Raw genomic sequence first — 19,248 nt, 5'->3', positions numbered from 1 at the left:
TTGTAAGACTCAACTGGCATGATGGATAATACTCATTGATCTGGAAGACGGTATAATATTCTTTGATCTGGGATGAGTGAATAGGATCTATGCTGGGTATATGGGTAGGCTAAGCTTTCATTTAACTCAGCTGCTCTGTGTTCAAACTAGACCAGTCTGTAGGTGATGCATTCATGTTCATGTATGTAATGTATGCTGAGCTGATACTTTGATACTGCGACTATGGCTACTAACAGAGTAACCGTCACACAACTAGACGCACGGACCAATGAAGGTTTTCGCTGAAAATTCGCAGTTGGATTTTGTCATGCAGGCGAAGTTCTAAAAGCGGGACATCCGAACGGCCACAGCCCACAGCAATTGTTATTCATCACGTGACCCACTAACTGCAGAAATTCTAACCCTAAAAATTACAAAATCCATCGCCCACTACCTTGTTACTTTTTCTTCTCAGGCTTCGCTCAACAGGTTCATACTAACCCCCTCAAACCACACAGCCCGCCCAAGATGAGTGTGAGTACAGCCTGGCGTCGATGACAATGGCTTCGCATTGTGATACTGATAATGTGAATAGCACCGAAAGTTTGAGGCTCCCCGCCACGGTTCCCTGGCTTACCTGCCCAGGAAGCGCGCTGCTCGTCACCGTGGTAAGGTCAAGTCGTAAGTATTTTCTGCAACACCAGGAGGAAGAAGACGAAGAGGAGGAATGAAAAAAACTTCTTCTGCAAACCTCTCCCCTAGGAGCAATGGCAATGGCTAACGCTTTGGGACCAACAGCTTCCCCAAGGATGACCCCAAGAAGCCCGTCCACCTGACTGCCGCCATGGGTTACAAGGCTGGTATGACTACCATCGTCCGTGACCTCGACCGACCTGGCGCCAAGGCCAACAAGAAGGAGATTGTTGAGGCTGTTACTATCGTCGATACCCCACCTGTACGAACAATGCAGCCCGCTTGGCTATGTGCCTATGGCTAACATCTTTTAGATGATCGTTGTTGGTCTGGTTGGCTACATCGAGACTCCCCGAGGCCTGCGATCCCTCACCACCGTCTGGGCCGAGCATCTGAGCGACGAGGTCAAGCGCCGATTCTACAAGAACTGGTACAAGAGCAAGAAGAAGGCTTTCACCAAGTACGCTAAGAAGCACTCCGAGAACAACGGTGCCTCCATCACCCGCGAGCTCGAGCGCATCAAGAAGTACTGCACTGTCGTCCGTGTCTTGGCCCACACCCAGATCCGAAAGACCCCCCTCAAGCAGAAGAAGGCCCACCTTATGGAGATCCAGGTCAACGGTGGCTCCATCGCCGACAAGGTCTCTTTCGGCCAGGAGCTCTTCGAGAAGCCCGTCGACATCTCCAGCATCTTCGAGCAGGACGAGATGATTGACGTCGTTGCCGTTACCAAGGGTCACGGTTTCAACGGTGTCACCGCCCGTTGGGGTACCAAGAAGCTTCCTCGCAAGACACACAAGGGTCTTCGCAAGGTCGCTTGTATTGGTGCTTGGCACCCGTCACACGTGCAATGGACTGTTGCACGTGCGGGACAAATGGGATACCACCACCGTACTTCCGTCAACCACAAGGTCTACCGTATTGGTAAGGGTGATGCTGACGACAACGCCGCCACTGAGCTCGATGTCACCAAGAAGACCATCACTCCGTACGTCAATCGCGCTCTTTCTGCTTACCATTTAGTTGCTAACATGTCACAGTCTCGGTGGTTTCGTCCGCTACGGTGAGGTCAACAACGACTTCGTTATGCTCAAGGGTTCCATCCCTGGTGTTAAGAAGCGTGTCATGACCCTCCGAAAGACCATGTTCCCCCAGACCTCCCGAAGGGCTCTCGAGAAGGTCAGCCTCAAGTGGATCGACACCTCGTCCGAGTTCGGACACGGTGCTTTCCAGACCCCTGCCGAGAAGAAGCAGTACCAGGGTACTCTCAAGAAGGACCTTGCCTCCGCTTAAAGCGGCAGCATGTTTCTTTTTGTGTCTTAGCAATTCTATTCCATTGCATCGGTGTCAAGGGTTGGTTCGTTACGCCCTGCGTTTGGGCTGGGTTAGGTATGAACTGGCATGGAATAAAAAAAGTCCAGCTAGAAGAGGAATGGCGATCAAAAATTCTAACGAGATTCCCAATGTTAATTTGACTCTACCTTGGCTGTCCTGTGAACTCGTCCGTGACTGTTGAATTTGTGTATCAGATGCTGTGGTATTGTGGATAATCAGATGCATATCTTGACGAATCCCTTGTTAGGAAGCTACCTTCGACTTTGTTATAATGCTCTTGAATAGCTGTCATCGGAAGGGATCCAGAGAAACATATTGTCATCATCTTATTAGTGATAGTACTTAGGGAACCTACCTAAGTTGTGCTGTGCAAACACCCCCTTTGTCTTAATTGTTGTGCGAGAGTTAAGTATATGGGCTGCCTGCATCATACTAAAAGAGAACATTTCAGCTCATGGCGTCTTAGAGTTTCGTGCCTGCGTGATGTATGCAAAAAACCTTGAATAAAACTCATAGAGAAAGCAACACGATTCTTCTCTCTAACTTCTAAACTCTACTCAATGCAAAGATGGGCAAGAAGGAAAAGAAGAAGAGCAAAGCTGCTGGTGAGGCGCAGCCTCAAGCGTCTATATCAACGCCTTCGAATATACTCACCACGACATCTGCTATAGCCGCTGATCCAACACTTGGCTATAAAGTTCGTGTACTTCTCTACGACTTCCTGAACGTCACGAAAGACAACAACTCAGAGAAGCGTATTAACAATACTACGGATGAGCACTATATCAGTGGCCCGTATTTCGATGAGACCCAAGTTGCGATAATCAAAGCTGCAACCGTAGATGTTAACCTCGACAGACACACGGAAGACAGCGGAACGGAAGACTTAGATTCAGTCATGGTATCACAACAAGGTCAGAGCTTTGAGGAAGCTGTCAAAGCTCTCCTGTCTAGTTTCATCGATAAGAGAAGCGCGAGTGGTGATGCTCGACCTTGTGGGCCTCATCATCTGGCGCCTATGTATGCCAAATTCTTTGGTATCGACATGGAAGAGTTGAAGGATGCAAAGTTCCTGAGTCGACTGAGACGAGCTGGAATCTGAAACAACGAAACAATGACGTGGTATATCATTGAGTATAGCAGATGTTCTAACCAAGATGCATCTTCAGTGTGTTGTCGATTTAGACATTCTGGTTGGCTGAGCCACCCCTGCTGTCTATCACAAACCTGACGTCACCCCACAACCCCAAACTTGCACCCGCATGCGCATGTGTTTCTGCTTGTGCTTGTCTTGACGCCCGAGATCTTTCTCTCTCCCAATGACACTCAGAACCCCTCTTAGACGTTTCACCAGCCTGAATCTCAGTCTTATTCTTCTTCGCGGACAGAACGCTTTCCCTCTCCTCCAACCTTCACAGCGACTACTCAGTACCTCACAACCCCTCAAGATGTCAAACGACGACGACTACATGGCCTTCTTGAACAAGGCTAACCAAGACACTGGCGCAAGCGCCTCTACTCAAGAGAAGACTGTTTTCAAAGCGAAGGACGCTGGTGTTGAGGTGCCAAAGGCTATCAGCAACGTATGCAAAAAGGCCATCTACACATCCGACGCAGACGAGCCCTTTGAGGAGGTATCTCTCAAGTGGCAGGGCAAGAATGGTCTACCAACAGAGAGTAAGCGAAGAGGATTTTGCATACATAGTCAGATACTGATACACGGACAGCCGAATTCGCTGAGCTCATCAATCACTCCTCTCCCAGCTCAGCAGATATCCAGATCCTCGACCCTTTGAGCTGGGACTCTCACGGCAAGTACACCGACGTCATTGAAGCTGTCCGCGAAGCCTCTCAGGGAAACGACGTGCGAGTCTACCAGGTATCGAGAGATTCTACGAGAACCGAGTATTGGGTTGTTTCTCACGCTGATGGGAAGCTCATTGGTGCTAAGGCCCTGTCTATTGAGAGCTGAGTTACGTTATTGCGAAATTATTGATCTTTTGAGCGTTTGAAATGGGATTATTATAATTAGAGTAGTAAATCATACTCTCAGTTAGCAATGTTTCATTCAGGACGTGAAAGGTGTCCTTCCCCTGTCGTTTTGAGTCTTTAACAGCTGGTACGAAAGAGCAGACCAGAGAGTGACACCATGCCTTATATCCATGTCGAATCAGCAAACGTGAACTCTAAACGCCTTGCTAAAAGATGCGACCACAACCATGATATAGCAAGACTTGACTTGTCCTATAGAATCCTTCGAATACCAACAGCGAATGCCGCTCTTATCCAATCCTACATTCCCTCGTGACTACGAGGGCTACTACGACAAAAACACAAAGATCAAATGTTCCAAACTGCTAACGTCAGAAACCGTATTGTTATATACTAATCGATGGTAAGATATGACACAGATGGCAGGAACTCAGCGACAGACACCATATTTCACTTTGTTCATTTGATAGATTCATTGCTCATAAAGGCTCTTTGCGAGCACGGTATCATAATAACCCAACCCCCAAAAACTCAAGTGATAAAACGCCGGTTGACAAAACTTGGCAAAATGGTTGGTAAATAAAAAATACAAGAATCAAAATGTTGCTCGTGCTTATGACTTTCATTCCGCACGCAGCAGCATATCAGGTGGCACTGGAGAGTCCCTTTTCACACTGGCGCCGCCAACATTGTGATCGGGGAGCAGGAGTATATCTGAACTTTCCCTCTCGTCTTGTTGAGCAATCGGCGTTTTTATGTCCAGGTCCATCTCGTTAGCAATATACCGAGGCTCTTCTGGTGTCGTAAGACAGCTACTTGTGTCAGACATTTCGACATCGTCGTTGCCACACAACATGCTATCCAGACTTTCAAAACTATCCGTGCTCGGTGTTGGTATTGTAAGAAAAGTGACCGGGGGTGATTTGATGGCAGTCACGGGTGTTTTGATATCATCGACATCCTTGGCCTTCGCAGCCTCAGCTCGCAAGGCAGCGATAGATCCTCCCACATGCTCGTCGTCATCATCGTCTTCTTGTCCGATCGTCCATACCCAACGGCGCTTCTTTTCCTTCTTCTTTCGCTTCGAGATACCCTTTGGTCCTGAGGGGGACATTGGTGAGGCTGGTGTATTTGAAGCACCCAAGCCGGTCATTCGGCGACGCATATCCTCGAAAGGCCCAGGAGTCTGTCCACCATCCTGGATCTCATTGGGCATGAATGCGAGAGCGAGATCGATGGCGTTTTGGGGCTGTGGGGGAACACATGGGGGTGAATGAGGCGAGGCTTCTTCCACAAGCAAGTCAATGTGAGATTTTGTGTACTTGTTGGTTACAATCTCCTGTGTAAGAGGATTGTTATAACACACCCGTCTATTGGCCTTGTCCTGCAGACGTCGTGATTGTCGTCGAGGAGAAGGCGGAGGAATGGCAGTGGGTGGAGGAAGAGGTGAGTTGCGCAAGATGCTATGAAGTGAACGGGGATGTGTGTAAGGTGCTTGTAGGGTCAGTTCCGCGAGAGTTGATGGACGAGTGAGGGTGCGCTTCTCGGACTGTGAGTGAGCTTTGTGGGCTGGGGCCGCTGATATATCGGCAGGCGAGAAGCTAAAGGCTTTATGGGTGTGCGAATCGACTGGACCAGCAGACAGCGGAGGCGTAGCTGTCATGGTGCTTGGATAATTAATCTCCAAGCCTGGGTGTGGTGATGGTGCAGTGTCGGATGAAGGAGTTTCGGGATATGAAGCAACGTAAGGCGTGACAACTCTATGCTTTGGATCCTGACGCTCCACAGGAGTTGTAAGGCTGAAGGCCTGTAGAGTGTTTATGGCAGTGATCGGTTCAGGCTGAGCTGGAGTAGCTCTTTCAATGGTGGTGACATAGACATTAGATAACGTGTTGAAGGCAGTTGGATCCTTGGGATCAACTGCATAACTCCTTGATGATCTTGTGGCCGGGCTGCATGTTGTCTTGATCTGAAGAGAGAGCCGAGGCTTCTTGGGCAGAGCTTGAGAAGAGGCCATGATGACAGACCAGTTGGATGTATGGATCAAGAAGACTGATATACCAAACACTGGAGAGACGAGTTGCTGAATCCCCTCGTGCTGTTGCAGGTGGCTAAGTGTATCAACCAACAGGCAATCAACATCAAACAGGACTAGCCAAAGACGCTGTTACCGAGAGACTGGAACCGTCAGGGATCAGGAAATTGATACAATGTCAAAACGCAGAAACATCACGAACAAACAGCCCAGAAACGAGGACATTGCGTCTATATAGGATGATAGACATTGAGACATGCATCACACTGGGTCAATGATGGGCGGGGAGGTAGAACCAGGGCAACCAGCCTTTCTTTGACCCAGTCCTGGCACCCAAACAAGCGCCCCTAGCCATGCATGCAGTGTGACAATCCTCTTATGGCGTAGACGCGGAGCTGTCAAGGGGTTGAGAAGGATTCTGCCCTTGAAAGCCCGACCTGACAAAGGTGTACCGAATTGGTGAGGATATGTCATTGAGAGATGCTGTGGTTGGCTCGTTACAGTAACTTGGTGGGAAACGTTAGAGGCGCAAGCGCCCAAGCAGAAGTATGATCCTGGCCAGCTTCCAACCAGACCCAATCACGCGGCTAATCGGTCGGCTCTTTTCACTCGCGCTGGCGTCTATGCAAGAGGGCTGGTATCGTCCCCCCGCTCTTCGAACGGTAGTGCTTAAGGTTAAGAAAGAAAGGCTGGTTCGTGGATGTTTATCGTCATGCCGTATATTTTCTTCTGCGCTCAAGAACAAAGCCGACGGTGTCCAGGTCAACAATAATCCTGTGATAGTTGCCTGTGCTCAGACAAAGAACTAACGCCAGTGGAGACGTTGCTCAGCCATGCTCCAAGCCATGGTTCAAGCAAGACCAGCCCTTGTTCTCGAAACCTCAGCCATACTCTTTGAAATTACGTTCGTTTAGGGTTGACAAAGGCCCTCAATCCCCAACAACCACGACAATGTGATTGAGAGCGATTGTTGATGGAAACCAAGAGTTCCTTTCAATGATAAACTCAAATTGCGGCAAACATCGCATGCCTGTATCAATTCACGTTTTGCAAAGCTGGGAGTTGATGTGATTGGAGGAGCCAGACAACCTTTTAGCTGCAAATCAAGCACGCACTTGGGCGGTTATAGCTCAACTGTGGATGGTCGAAACTGGGTGGTAACGTCTTTCTGACAAGGGTCAGAGCGGGGGACCAGAGTGAGATGAACTTGAACTGATAGAGCCTCTGATCGGAAGCGAAGTCGGGGTAAATGAGAATTGACTGGGCTGCAAATGTTGATTCCTCCTGCGGGTTTAGAGAAGTTCTCATAATATCCGACCGGCCAAGCATCGCGTCTATCATGTTATCCAAAGCAAGGATGAGGCGTTGATGTTTGCAGGAAGAATATGACTGACATAGCATCGAGCATATCCTACTTTGCGCCATGCATCTCCACCGCTATATCGAACTGGCGCGCTCGTTGAAAGGCCTTGTGGTGAGGTTGTCAACATTTGGTACTTCTGGTTGAATTTGATGCCAAGATAATAACAGGATATGAAATGAATGGTTACAAGACAAGTTCTAAGCGACAGGATTGCTAGAAAATGCAAGCATGTACTGTAATCACATTCATCTGTGTCTTCCTTCCTTCCTTTCATCAATGTTCAGATAGGTGCTTTCCTTTATGGGCAGGGACGCATCGACACCTCAGGCAAAGATTGCAGCGGCCTCAAGGCAGACCTACTAGTGGGAAGGAAAGGAAGGTCTCGCTCGATTGTAAGATGCCTGAATGAATGATTTATTTGTTGAAAACATATAATGATTCACTAAATACTGTGTTTCAGTTCAATTTCTGTTTGTTTCCTATTAATTGTCCCTCAATGCTCAATTTTATGGCTTCAAAGTGTTGTTGTTTTCCAGACAAACGCCTCTCTTAAACCCCGACTCACCCAAGACACCGTCCTCAATTCTAGACTCCTGCTCCTGGTCTACGTAAACCTGAAACTCACAAGACCACGGTCCCCATTCCTCCATCTTATAATTACCAGTCAGCGTAGGCATGGAACCGCCCAGCAAGAAAAGGCCTCGGCGGAATGATGATCGAATCATCTTACAATTCGTTCGTTCAAGTCACCCTGACCGTTCACAATCGTGATCCAGCTCTTGCTGACCTATTGAAAAGGACTATGATTGTTTCTACGCGCAGGTCTTTGAGAACAAGAAACCAGAGCTCAAAAAACTGCCATTGGGTGTCAAGCAGAAGAATTGCCTAGCAACATGCAACTACAACGCCCGTGCCCGTGGTCTCACAAAACTTATGTCCGTCTCTGAAGCGAGACGCAAGTGCCCGGAGCTCGTCCTTGTAGACGGTGAGGATCTCACACCTTTTCGTGACATGAGCAAAATCCTCTTCAACTTCTTCAAGAGTTTTTCTTGGAATCATAAGGCCGAGCGTCTGGGATTTGATGAGGTGTTTATGGGTATGTTATCGTATTGCGCCTCACTCAATTTACAATACTGACCAGGCGTATTGCCTTTCAGATGTGACCGACATCATCGAATACAACATTTCCTGTCTTAACCAGGCATCCCTAGATAATTCCTTCTTTTGCCTTTCCAGAAATAACCCCGAACGGGGTTTTCAGTGCAATCTCACGAGCATCGCGGGCTGTGTCGAAGGCACAGCCTCTTCCACCCCTGACCCGAAGGACCCAGCTTATTTACGCCTCGTATTAGGATCACATCTTGCCCAATTTCTACGACTTCAAGTAGAAGAAAAATACGGATTTACCTCCACCTGTGGGATTTCAACTAACAAGATGCTTAGCAAGCTTGTGGGTAGCAAGAATAAGCCTCGTAATCAAACGACGCTACTAGCGACTACCGAAGATGAGGTGATAGCTTTTGTAGACACTCACAAGCTACGAAGGATACCTGGGCTAGGATCCAAGACTGTTCAGGCGCTAGGAACCCGTGTTGGAGCTGACATGAGTAAGGGCGTATCCGAAATCCCTGAGTTAAGTGACAATCCTGTCACTGTTGCCGATATTCGACTCCATCCTGACATCTCGCCCGCGACTATAGAGACTCTGTTAATGGGACCCGGAGCAGAGAAAGGGGTAGGTGTGCGGATCTGGGGCTTGCTGCACGGAGTTGACGCAACCGAGGTCAAGGAAGCCAGTGATGTGCCGAGTCAGATTAGTATCGAGGATACGTACAAGGGCTTAGATACCATGGCACAGATTACAGAAGAACTGCACAAGCTCTCTTGTTCTCTTCTTCGAAGAATGAGGATAGACCTCCTTGTGGTTGATACTGGGGCAGACGCTCCAGGAGCACAAAAATGGATTGCGCGACCCAAGACCTTGCGCTTGTCACTGAGGTCCTGGGCATATCTACACTCAGCCCAAGGGCAGGCGTATGGTCGGGTTTCCCGCTCAGGACCATTACCAAACTATGTATTTGACTTCAAGGATGACATAGAACATATCGCAGAGAGGCTCGTCTCCGATACTCTGCTACCACTGCTACGCCGCCTATCGCCCGAAAAGGGGCAACGGTGGAACTTGCAGATGCTCAACATCTGTGTGGCAAATATGGTAGTTGGTGCAGCGGATGACAAGATGGGAGCAGGCAGGGACATTTCTGTCATGTTTAAACGTCAAGATGAAGTGCTTAGGCCCTTCCAGTTGAAGGAAGAGCAAGACGTCGCACAAGATGATGAACCTAGACACCATGTGTCAGAAGATGAGGATGAGGATGGAGGGGACGATGATGATGATTGGGACATGGAAGACAACATCTCATGTCCTCTTTGCGGAAATCGTATCCCGCTATTTGCTGTACCGGCACATCAAAGATATCATGAAATGGAAGGATGATAATATCTTTGCTGCGTCCGCATTTCTTCTTCTATTAAAGAGATGACTCAATCTTATTGGTTGAATAACTGATAATATGTCGACCATGAAGCTTCTATAAGAGTTCCATAATGCAAGACGGTTGATTTCCAATCCATCACCAACTGTTTGACGAAGTATCCGCAGATACCGCACAGTCCCCATCGTGCTCACCGATGGCTCGACCGAGATATGGTCACACAACACTCTGATTTGTACATGGTTTAGCCACGACGTACCTACCTAGTATCGTCACAATCAAGAGCTCAAGTGTCTAGATTCATGAACATTCCATAGGTACGGCTGTAGATGGAGTACCTAATGTCTTCTATTGCAATCATGGTTGCTTCACCAGTAAATCGCCGATCAGATGCTTCATTGGAAGCTTGGTATACCTTCCAAACGATAGGGAACCCAATACTGAGCATCCTCCCGGCTGAAGTAACACAACGTTACGGAGTCGCAGCCCCCTCCCTTCGTCCAGAATCGAAGGTATCTTTTGCTGCCGCTCGATAGATGCGATAAACCTTTCTTTGAGATCACTGTAAGCAAAATGCAGTGATACTAGATGAAAAACGGCAGCAAACATAAAGATTTTGTCGAGTTACACAGAGCTCTACAGTAATATGCCAGATTTTGGCACATGTAGCCGAGCTGAAGCAATTCACATCAACAGTTTCTGTGCGCGCAATAGAGGTACTTGAGTAGCAGACACACGTAGGTAAGGCAAAGGTCGTAAGGAGGTAGGCAGGTTTAAGTGAGGCGAATGACTCTCTGCATCGCACACTGTCACACTTGATTGCCCCCCGTCCCTAGAGGCAGGTAGGTATATAGAAGCGATCGCGGTAGTCCAAATGACAGGAGCACTGGTTGGCACTGCCGGTGACATCCGCCTGCCACCTGGCGACACTGTCAAAAACGCCAGTGAAGCATTATCCTCAAGTTGCACCGCATTCACTCCTGCCCTCCCGTCTTGATTTCGTCACTCGCCCTCCATTCTTTCTTTACTTCCTTCCGTACCTTCATTCCCCAAATTATCTGCGGCTTCCAACATGCACAACAAGAAAGATACTGAAGCAACTACGCGACTACATCTGTATCTCTCCTTCCGTTTAGGACGCAGCATTCCTTCTTCTTTTTCTTTGTAAACGCCTTTCATGTTCACGGGTATCTCCTGTTTGCTTGTGTTCTTTCTTCTGCCTCTCTGCTTTCTCTTATTAGCCATTTCCCTCCATTGTTCACTTGGCTTTGCTATACCAACTGCATACGGATCGACCGCCCGACCACTTGTTTACGACCTCTGTTTGACCTTCAATTCTTGTGAATGAGATGATTCTCGCGAGCAACATTTCTGTCTACTAAACAAAGACATATCAGATAGTCTGTATCTGATGGCTCTTATTCCTCGCTGACACTCCAAGGTCGGTCTCAGGAACTGAATCATCCTATTTCCAGTCACCATCACACACTGAGCCCGTATCTTCAGGATCCTCCACTGGAAAAAGATCAAGGAGAACGCTCACACAGACTCCATCGCATATACTGCAGCCTCTCTCTCATCGACGACTCCGCTGAGTGGCTGCCAAAGCTACACAGGGCCGACATCATGACCCGCGGCGGGCGAACAAGTTCGGCCCCTCGGAGGCCAGTTGACTTGACTAGCAACCTCTCTGTCGCCGAGAAAAACGATCTGACGACCCTGATCACAGCTATTACCGAGAAATTACACAATGATATTAGTATCATCTTTGATTCGCCTCCAGTCACCCCTACTCTCGGAGACTTGAGCTTGAATAACATTGATCAAGTTGACATCGGACATCATCACTGGCTGGCTCTATCACTCCAGACAAATGGCAAAGAGAATGTCGACCCAAGACACTCGAATGCGGGAAATGGGATGCCCAAAATCACACGAACACACAACACTGCAGCTCCATCTGCTGGTAAGGAGGAATCAGAGGCTATCACACCACAACTGAGGGAACTAAAGAAGGAGGCTTTGGTATTCTTCAGAAAGTGGCAGTCAATCTTTCTGCAGCGCCTTCGTGATATCAGCGTCACGGAATCGAACGGTTCTCAGTCTAACATGCGGGGCCGTGGCCGTGGCAATGCAAGAGGTGCACGAGGTGGTCGTGCCGCTCGTGGTGGACGAGGAGGGGGTCGTGGAGGTCTGACCTTGGCTACCGGTAAGTTGACAGATGACACTGTCTACTTGACGGTGCTACCTCATGCCTCTTGGTGGCAAGTCCAGCAGAATCAATACTTACGAGAATAGGTCCCCCCAAAGTACCATCAGCGCATGTCGATCGTGAATTATCCCGACGGTTTCCCCCAATCCCAACCTCTCTCTGGACTCTTCCATTGGACAAACGGAAGCTTCTACTTCATATTTCACTGTTGATTGTCATCTCTCTTCAGGAGTACACTGCATATGCACGAATGACACTTCTTAACCTTACCTCATCGCTCAACCTTCCTTTGAGAGTGCTACATGAGGAAGAAAAACGAATCGCCCAAGGTTTCAGTCAACTGGCAGTTGATTCAGCCTTTGAACAGGCTTCGCAGCAGAGCCAGGATGAGAACAAGCCGGTTCTGAAGTCAAAGGCACGCATAGCTGCCATGACTGGTCCTTTCAGACTTGGAACCCAACTTATCGCTGTAGGCATCGGGACAGCTCATGGCGGACACGGCTTGAGACTTCCAACAGCTGCAGGGTTATTGGGGCCCATGGCGGATAATGGTCCATCCACTGGCTCTATGCTAGGAATATACACAGCAAGACCGACTAACAAGATGATCGAGTCTTTTGCTCGTGAAATTCAAGATTTTGGCCTCGTGCCTCTTCGGGACGAATTTCAGGGGGATTATGTAGATGCAACGGCAATCCCATCTACGTCCCGACGCCTTCGCCTAGTCATTGCTATCAATGGATGGGTGACTGATCAAGACAACCTCACAGGATCTTGGAAGATCCTTGGTGATAATGCAGAGGTGTATATTTTGCGATGGGAGATGACCGTCCTTAGCAATATAGGCACTGCACTTGAGACAGTTGTCAAGAGTTCAGCTTGGGCTGCAGCAAAGCAAGCTATCTCTTCACGAACAAGTGAGTTACAATGAGCAAGCTTTGGGTGGAAACAACTGACACTATATTAGTTTTCAGAAACCTTATCGAGGCAACGTGGCCAATGGAACTTATGAAAGTGAGCAAGATCATCGATAACCCCTGGAGCATGGGGATGGTTCGCGCCGAAAAGGCTGGTGCCGTTCTTGCGGACGCAGTCATGCGCAGCAAGATCCAGGGCGATCGCCCCGTGTCTCTTGTTGGGTTTAGCCTAGCGGCTCGAGCTATCTATGTATGCCTTATGATACTCGCTGAACGTCGTCAGTTTGGCCTCGTCGATTCTGTGGTCTTAATGGGTACGCCAGCTCCTTCAGAGAGCCGTGTTTGGTTGACCTTGAAGAGTGTTGTATCCGGTCGTCTGGTCAATGTCTACTCGGAGAGTGACTATCTTCTCGGGTTTTTATATCGCACTTCCAACATTCATTTCGGACTGGCGGGCCTCCAAAAGATCCAAGGTGCAGACGGTGTCGAGAATCACAACGTTAGCAACCTTGTGAATGGACACTTGCGCTATTCGACTCTTGTTGGCAAGATTCTTAAAGACATTCATTGGGAGGACCTAGACCTGAACGCCTGGAAAGCGGAGAAGCTGCGCAGGACCACTTAGCACGAGAATAGTGTCGGCATCATATTAGGCAGGACTGGACAAGATGGGGATAACTTCGTTATGAAAAGCTTAAGGGGATTGTGGAACCAAGTTTTATGTGTAAGATTAGCACTGAGGAGCTGCATTTTAATCATGCATTCTGATGAGGATAGAGCAATCATTAACAAATTCCTTTGTGTAAATCGCACAGCCAATAACTCCCACCCTTGCCTTTGATAAGTGCAACACCATTCCTATATGCTGATGCTGATGCTAGTGATGTCTGCTGTACGGATGTATGTGCGTATTTTCGTGGAATGCCGAGCCCAAACAGCTAGCCATTTCAAGCAGATCGGAGATCCAAATAGTGTCTATCATGGACGAGACTCAGTGCCCTCTGTTTCTTTCTCTTTCTTCCTTTTCTGTCTGCTCTACTGCTGGTGCTCATCACATAACACTCAACAGTTCTACCTTTTATAGCCTTTCCCACTGACTACTTTTTCTCACTCTACCAACTTCCTCTTGGCCTGCTGGCTGTATATCACTTCCTCTCCGCTTCTCTCGTCATTATCACCTAGATTATTACAAAACGTGGTATCGTACATAATAATTCTCCTGCTTTTGCTTTTTGAATTGTGATTGAGTCTGCCTCATTTGATGGGGGCGAGGGTGAGACTCAGATTGAGAAGTACTCGTCGCAACTTGTCATTGTGTCGAATTGCCTGTGGTTGGTTCTTCAAACTCCCAGTTCTCAAGTGGGCGGCGTCGTGCCGAGCATGCTTGGAACTTGCTTGCGAATGAGTCCACGTGTGCCTCTTGGCTCTACACGGGGCATCCCTTGAATTGATCGAGGCTCTCGCATCAGAGATCGATCAAGACGGGCGGGAGTCCGAGTGACGACAGTACGATACTCTCCAGGAAAGTTGCCTTTGGGTAGTGGTACTGAAGCAGTCCTCCAGATGTGATCAGATGTGTCACCAAGGAAAGCGGGGATCTTGCTGTTGGAACCGCCACGCGGAGGGCCAAAGCCACCGTAGGTCGAGGCACCATGAGAAGCACGGATCGTGGAGAGGCGGGAAAGACCAGTCGACAAACCAGAACGGCCTCGGGCTTTCTTGGCCATGATAATCTCATCAAATAACCGGATTTCAGCGTTGTTGGCAGGCTGCATCTCACGATCATGAATGAATTCATTGAAGCCTATTTAACCGTGTTAGAACCCATCGTCCCAGTAGAAAAGTTCTGAAGAGGTTTAAAAGTTTACTCACATTGTGTTTCTCGCATCATCGCGGCATAGTCATGTTGATCATGCGGTAGGCTCTTGATGAAACCATCCATATCAAAGGCATACAATTGACCGTTGGACTTTTGCTGCTTCGAAGGTCGTCCGAGATACTTGCGGTAGGTGTACAAAAGACTGGCAAGGCAGCGAACAAATGCCGCGCGTACACGGTCAGCATGGAATGCCTCCGGGCAGACAAGTGAGCAATGGCCAAGGCATCTGCCATGGGAGATGACTTTGCAGCCAGTGCATTTATAAACGCCATCTCCTTCAGCATGGTCATTACAGATGGTACAGATCGAAGAGTTGTCCTTAGGCATGTAATTGAAGCAATGCCCTTCAACCCACACTGTGGTTTCAGTGTTCCTCACAGGCTGGATCTGCATGCTGGGCATGATGGTTGATGCCGCAAGTGTTGATTGCGCGTAAGTTGACGGAGCATAACCCCCATTTCCGCCACCTCCATAGCCACCATTGGTCCCACCCACAACAGAATTCTGAGATTCGACTGAAATGGCTGAAATCGACAGATTGGCTTGATGGCCGTTGAGGAAGGGCATGCCCGGCTTTTGGAACGGCGGGTGCTTGTCGATACCAAAGGAGGAGCTGCGTCGCATCTTTTCTTCGCCGAAGTGACCCGAACGCTTCTCTCGAAGTGTAGCTGCAAGAGCAAATCCTGAGTCGCTTCGAGAGACGGGCGTAGAAGGCATGGGAGGGAAGTTTATGGAAACAGGAGATACAGACGATTGAGGACTTGTCTTACCAGACTTGCTTGTGCTAGGTCTGTCTGATTTGCCATTCTCAACATGTGCCGAGGCGAAAGCGTTGAAAATTGGGGGCAGGATCTCGCTTGGCGGATCAGGCTCCCCAAATCCTGAAGAGCTTTGAGACACCCACTTGCCAAGAGTGCTCTTAGGAGTTGAGGATCTAAACAGTGCACCGTTCTCGGTCGAGAAGGCATCGTAGGGGAACGACTCCATAGCGTAGGGAGGAGGTCCAGTTGTAACGCCATATCGAAGCTTATGGGGGGCCGCGACTTGTAGGAGAGACATAAGTTTCCTGCGTGCTTGACGAGGAAGTCGAACAGGCTGTGACGTAGCATCAATAGTGTCTTGATCCAAGTCAACGAGCACATAATCATCTTCGGGTAGCTCAATTCTATCGTAACGACGCTCAATACCCACGATGTAAGGACAAGGCGCTTCGAGGGCTGACAAGAGTCGTGCAGGAAGAATAGGGATGAAAATGCTAGACCATTTCAATGGATATAAGAGGTTTGCCAATGCGTGACAAGCAAGGTGTAACATGCTAGTGTGAGATGATAAGAAGATAATGCGGGATTCCGCCATGGCATATTCGAACAGGGCGACAATATTCTCGAGAGATAGACAACGGAACAAAGCATAGAGATCGATAGACCGAGAGCCGGGAATCTCATTGTCGGCTTCTTTCCGAGCATAAAGTCGCAGTTCCCGCACTCCTAATTCAACCTGAGTTTTGGATCCTAAGGGGTTGAAAGCTTCTGTGCAAAGATTGACGACATATCGTTCCAAAGGTTGCCAGCGTCCGACTCTTGGCGAGCTTGGGGGTATTCTCAGGATACCTCCATCAGTCATGGGCGTAACAATAGCCTTAAGCCATTCTTTCCAGAAAGACATATTGGCTGCGTCTCGGCCTAGAATACCATAGGCACGAGGCACCCAAAGCCCACTCTCACCGGCAGTGAGACCTTCAATCTTGGACGCAGCACCATGTCTCAGGGGCCTAAGCATGTCCGTCATGAGAGTAATCTTTTCTTCTACCGTACTAATCTCGTCTTCGAGCCTCTCACGAGCGGGGGAGCCTGATGGGATCGTAGGTAGTTTTGCCAGGAGCTGCGACAGGTGAGTGCGTTCGCCTGCCAGTCGGACACCTAGGCTTGCTGCCAGCTCTCGTTCTTCTTCGGACATGTGGCTTTGTCGCCATTGCTCGCACTTCTTCTCAACGTCCTCGGCCACATCTGCGTTAAGAGCAGTCCAGATAATGATGGTGATGCCGTACAACTTAGAGTTGTCGTCTGAGGTCATGGTAAAGCCGTGCCATGTAGATCGCGGCCTGTCATCGGACGAAACTATCTGGATATCGTTGGGGAAAGCAAACATGGGCACGTAGTCGGGAAACCTTCCACGCCGGGAGATTTCATCTCCTGCCTCTTGGGGAGGGTATCGGTCGAGAAGAACCGGCTCGAAGCGTCGTTTGAGTGGATGCATATCTGGATCTGTGTTGAGAGGTTCGGGAGGAGGAATCACGGAGTTATAGTTGCTCAGCCTCCTCGTTGTTCGAATGGAGGCTACGATTGTAAGTTAGCAAATTTTATTGAACGGGGTTTGCTTCGTCATAAACCAAAGCGTAGAACGGGAGTACCAACCTGCACGACTTGTGCTGATCCTGTTGCTGGGCTGTTTGCGCACGCTGTTCATATCTCTAAAGCTCATCTTGCGGCGGATGCTACCCTTAATACTTCTGAGAGGACTCAGTCTGCCGCTGTCACTTTCTTCTGCCTTGATTCTCTCCATTCGAGGATTCACCATTGGTGCCCGAGCCTGTACTCTTGCACCCGCACTAAAACTTAGGTCTTCAAGAAAGACTTCGCGCTCGGCTGCAAACTTGACCAAGGCCTTATCAAAATCGAAGTCGCCCATGAGCATGGAACCCTCGCCCATAATGCCGGTGGGGGCAGGACTCTGGCCGTTGGCATTGCTGTTGTCATTGCCATTGCCATTAGTGAAGTCGGGGGGGTTTACAGCACGGATGGTGGCACTGCTGCGGTTGCTTTTGGTGTTGCCGTCAGTATCGTCGAGGGTTTGTATCGAGAACCGGTCGGTGAGAGATATCCTAGAAAGGCGGCTGGCGGAGTTTTGTCGCGAGTGTCGTGCGTTGGTCTTTGGCTGGTCGCCATTTGTCCACTCATCCTCGGGCTCGCCATCTTCGATAATGGTGGACTCGACAGGAACGACGACGGGTGCGGGTTGCGAGTTGGGATCGTGGTAGGACACCGACTCTACGCCAGCGATCCAGAAATAATCGGCGAGAGGGGTCGATGAGCTCTCCATGACATGTCAATAGTGGTGTCTAGGCCACCAAGCAGGCAGAACTGAAACGAATAGGAGAGCGTAGAGGGAGATGAGTCAAATAAGCCGTCAGGCTGCTTTGCTCTGGGTTGCTCTGCTCGTATGGCTGTGATTGTGGCCTGAAGAGGTGGGCGATCGACAAAATCAGGTCGCGGGTTGCTGGGGTTGCCAATTAGGTCATGAATGATAGGACCGTTACCAGGGCCTTTTTTTTATCAGGCGAGTACGAGGTAAATAGCGACAACAGGAAATCCAGCTGCGGACTGTTCAAAGCCAACGGGGCTATGTCGCTATTCGAGGTCGGATTGGGACCAAAAAGAGACTCGAGACGGGGTGAATAAAGGGGATCCGATCGAAAAAAAAAGCGAGTAACAGCGATGAGCCAGTCGCCCAGACGTCGGTTGTAACGGGAGCCAAAAGTTAGCTTCAAGGTGGAGAGACGAGTCAACGGCCAACTGGAACCTCAGAGACTTGATGCAAAGAGGAGAAAAGATGCGATTGAAAAACACCAGGAAGCCACCTGAGCAAAACGATCCAGAAGATGAAACAGAGAGGAAAGGAAAAGATGATGATAGAATAGAATAGAGGGTTGAGTTAGTCTAGAGTAGAACAGAGATGAGAGAATGGTCCAGGAGAAAGAACGAGGATTCAGTGTCGATCTGCCCGTGCCCGTTCGCAACTTTTGGGTGGGCAGGTAGGTAGGTACAGTGCAGTGCAGTCTCGTACAAGTACAGGTACTTATGAAAAGTGGTATCGAATACCTCGATTCAAGCGCAGATACGGCGATGGTCGATGGGGATATGAACCAGACCAGGATGTACCTCTTGAGTGATTGTAGGCAGGGTCCAGGGCCAAATCTTGTTAGCTCCCATTCTGTTGACGGCTTCGACCCTCCCAAAGTTGGAGAAGGACGAGCTCCAGCTTCCTTCGATCCAGGGGTTTCCTGGGATGGCTCGTAGCAGCTGCCACACCGTCCACACGCCAAAAGTCGTGGGGTTGCAGCGAGGTAGGGGACCGTTTTTAGGGGACCACTGAGAATTGCGCGCCCGGGCTTCAGCTAGGTACGAGCCCAGCCCAGTACAGTATCCGTACACACTGCTCGATCATTCATTCACTCGAGGCGCGATACTTGCTGCCATCCACCTTCCATCCATCATGGAACCAACCATTCAATCAACAACATCAGTCTCACCGCCGACTTTCGTCTAAACTGCCAACTTCACTGAACTGG

General features: G+C 49.1%; 7 protein-coding genes across 7 annotated transcripts; 5 read left to right on the top strand and 2 right to left on the bottom strand.

Moving 5' to 3' along the window:
- Positions 1–507: 507 nt before the first annotated feature.
- Positions 508–1,965, top strand: FIESC28_03031 (uncharacterized protein; the record flags this gene model as incomplete). Its single annotated transcript, XM_031157180.1, has 5 exons — positions 508–513; positions 575–660; positions 778–934; positions 987–1,660; positions 1,713–1,965. 5 exons carry the CDS (start codon positions 508–510, stop codon positions 1,963–1,965), a joined length of 1,176 nt encoding a protein of 391 aa, XP_031018722.1.
- A 610-nt stretch (positions 1,966–2,575) lies between these two features.
- Positions 2,576–3,109, top strand: FIESC28_03030 (uncharacterized protein; the record flags this gene model as incomplete). The annotated part of the gene is made up of 1 exon (XM_031157179.1): positions 2,576–3,109. The coding sequence occupies one exon, from the start codon at positions 2,576–2,578 to the stop codon at positions 3,107–3,109; it is 534 nt and encodes a 177-aa protein (XP_031018721.1).
- Positions 3,110–3,455: 346 nt separating this feature from the next.
- Positions 3,456–3,979, top strand: FIESC28_03029 (uncharacterized protein; the record flags this gene model as incomplete). The annotated part of the gene is made up of 2 exons (XM_031157178.1): positions 3,456–3,684; positions 3,735–3,979. The coding sequence occupies 2 exons, from the start codon at positions 3,456–3,458 to the stop codon at positions 3,977–3,979; spliced, it is 474 nt and encodes a 157-aa protein (XP_031018720.1).
- Positions 3,980–4,621: 642 nt separating this feature from the next.
- On the bottom strand, positions 4,622–6,016 carry FIESC28_03028 (uncharacterized protein; the record flags this gene model as incomplete). The annotated part of the gene is made up of 1 exon (XM_031157177.1): positions 4,622–6,016. The coding sequence occupies one exon, from the start codon at positions 6,014–6,016 to the stop codon at positions 4,622–4,624; it is 1,395 nt and encodes a 464-aa protein (XP_031018719.1).
- Positions 6,017–8,072: 2,056 nt separating this feature from the next.
- On the top strand, positions 8,073–9,894 carry FIESC28_03027 (uncharacterized protein; the record flags this gene model as incomplete). The annotated part of the gene is made up of 3 exons (XM_031157176.1): positions 8,073–8,132; positions 8,196–8,493; positions 8,891–9,894. The coding sequence occupies 3 exons, from the start codon at positions 8,073–8,075 to the stop codon at positions 9,892–9,894; spliced, it is 1,362 nt and encodes a 453-aa protein (XP_031018718.1).
- A 1,624-nt stretch (positions 9,895–11,518) lies between these two features.
- Positions 11,519–13,646, top strand: FIESC28_03026 (uncharacterized protein; the record flags this gene model as incomplete). The annotated part of the gene is made up of 3 exons (XM_031157175.1): positions 11,519–12,101; positions 12,191–13,021; positions 13,072–13,646. The coding sequence occupies 3 exons, from the start codon at positions 11,519–11,521 to the stop codon at positions 13,644–13,646; spliced, it is 1,989 nt and encodes a 662-aa protein (XP_031018717.1).
- A 730-nt stretch (positions 13,647–14,376) lies between these two features.
- Positions 14,377–17,999, bottom strand: FIESC28_03025 (uncharacterized protein; the record flags this gene model as incomplete). Its single annotated transcript, XM_031157174.1, has 3 exons — positions 14,377–14,825; positions 14,894–17,236; positions 17,315–17,999. 3 exons carry the CDS (start codon positions 17,997–17,999, stop codon positions 14,377–14,379), a joined length of 3,477 nt encoding a protein of 1,158 aa, XP_031018716.1.
- Positions 18,000–19,248: the final 1,249 nt, after the last annotated feature.

Source organism: Fusarium coffeatum, assembly GCF_003316985.1.
Source record: "Fusarium coffeatum strain FIESC_28 chromosome Unknown BRIP53273_contig_65, whole genome shotgun sequence".
In the NCBI taxonomy this organism is placed as follows: Eukaryota; Fungi; Ascomycota; class Sordariomycetes; order Hypocreales; family Nectriaceae; genus Fusarium; species Fusarium coffeatum.
Note: the sequence above shows the minus strand (reverse complement) of the source record. Positions and strands in the feature narration are given on the sequence as shown.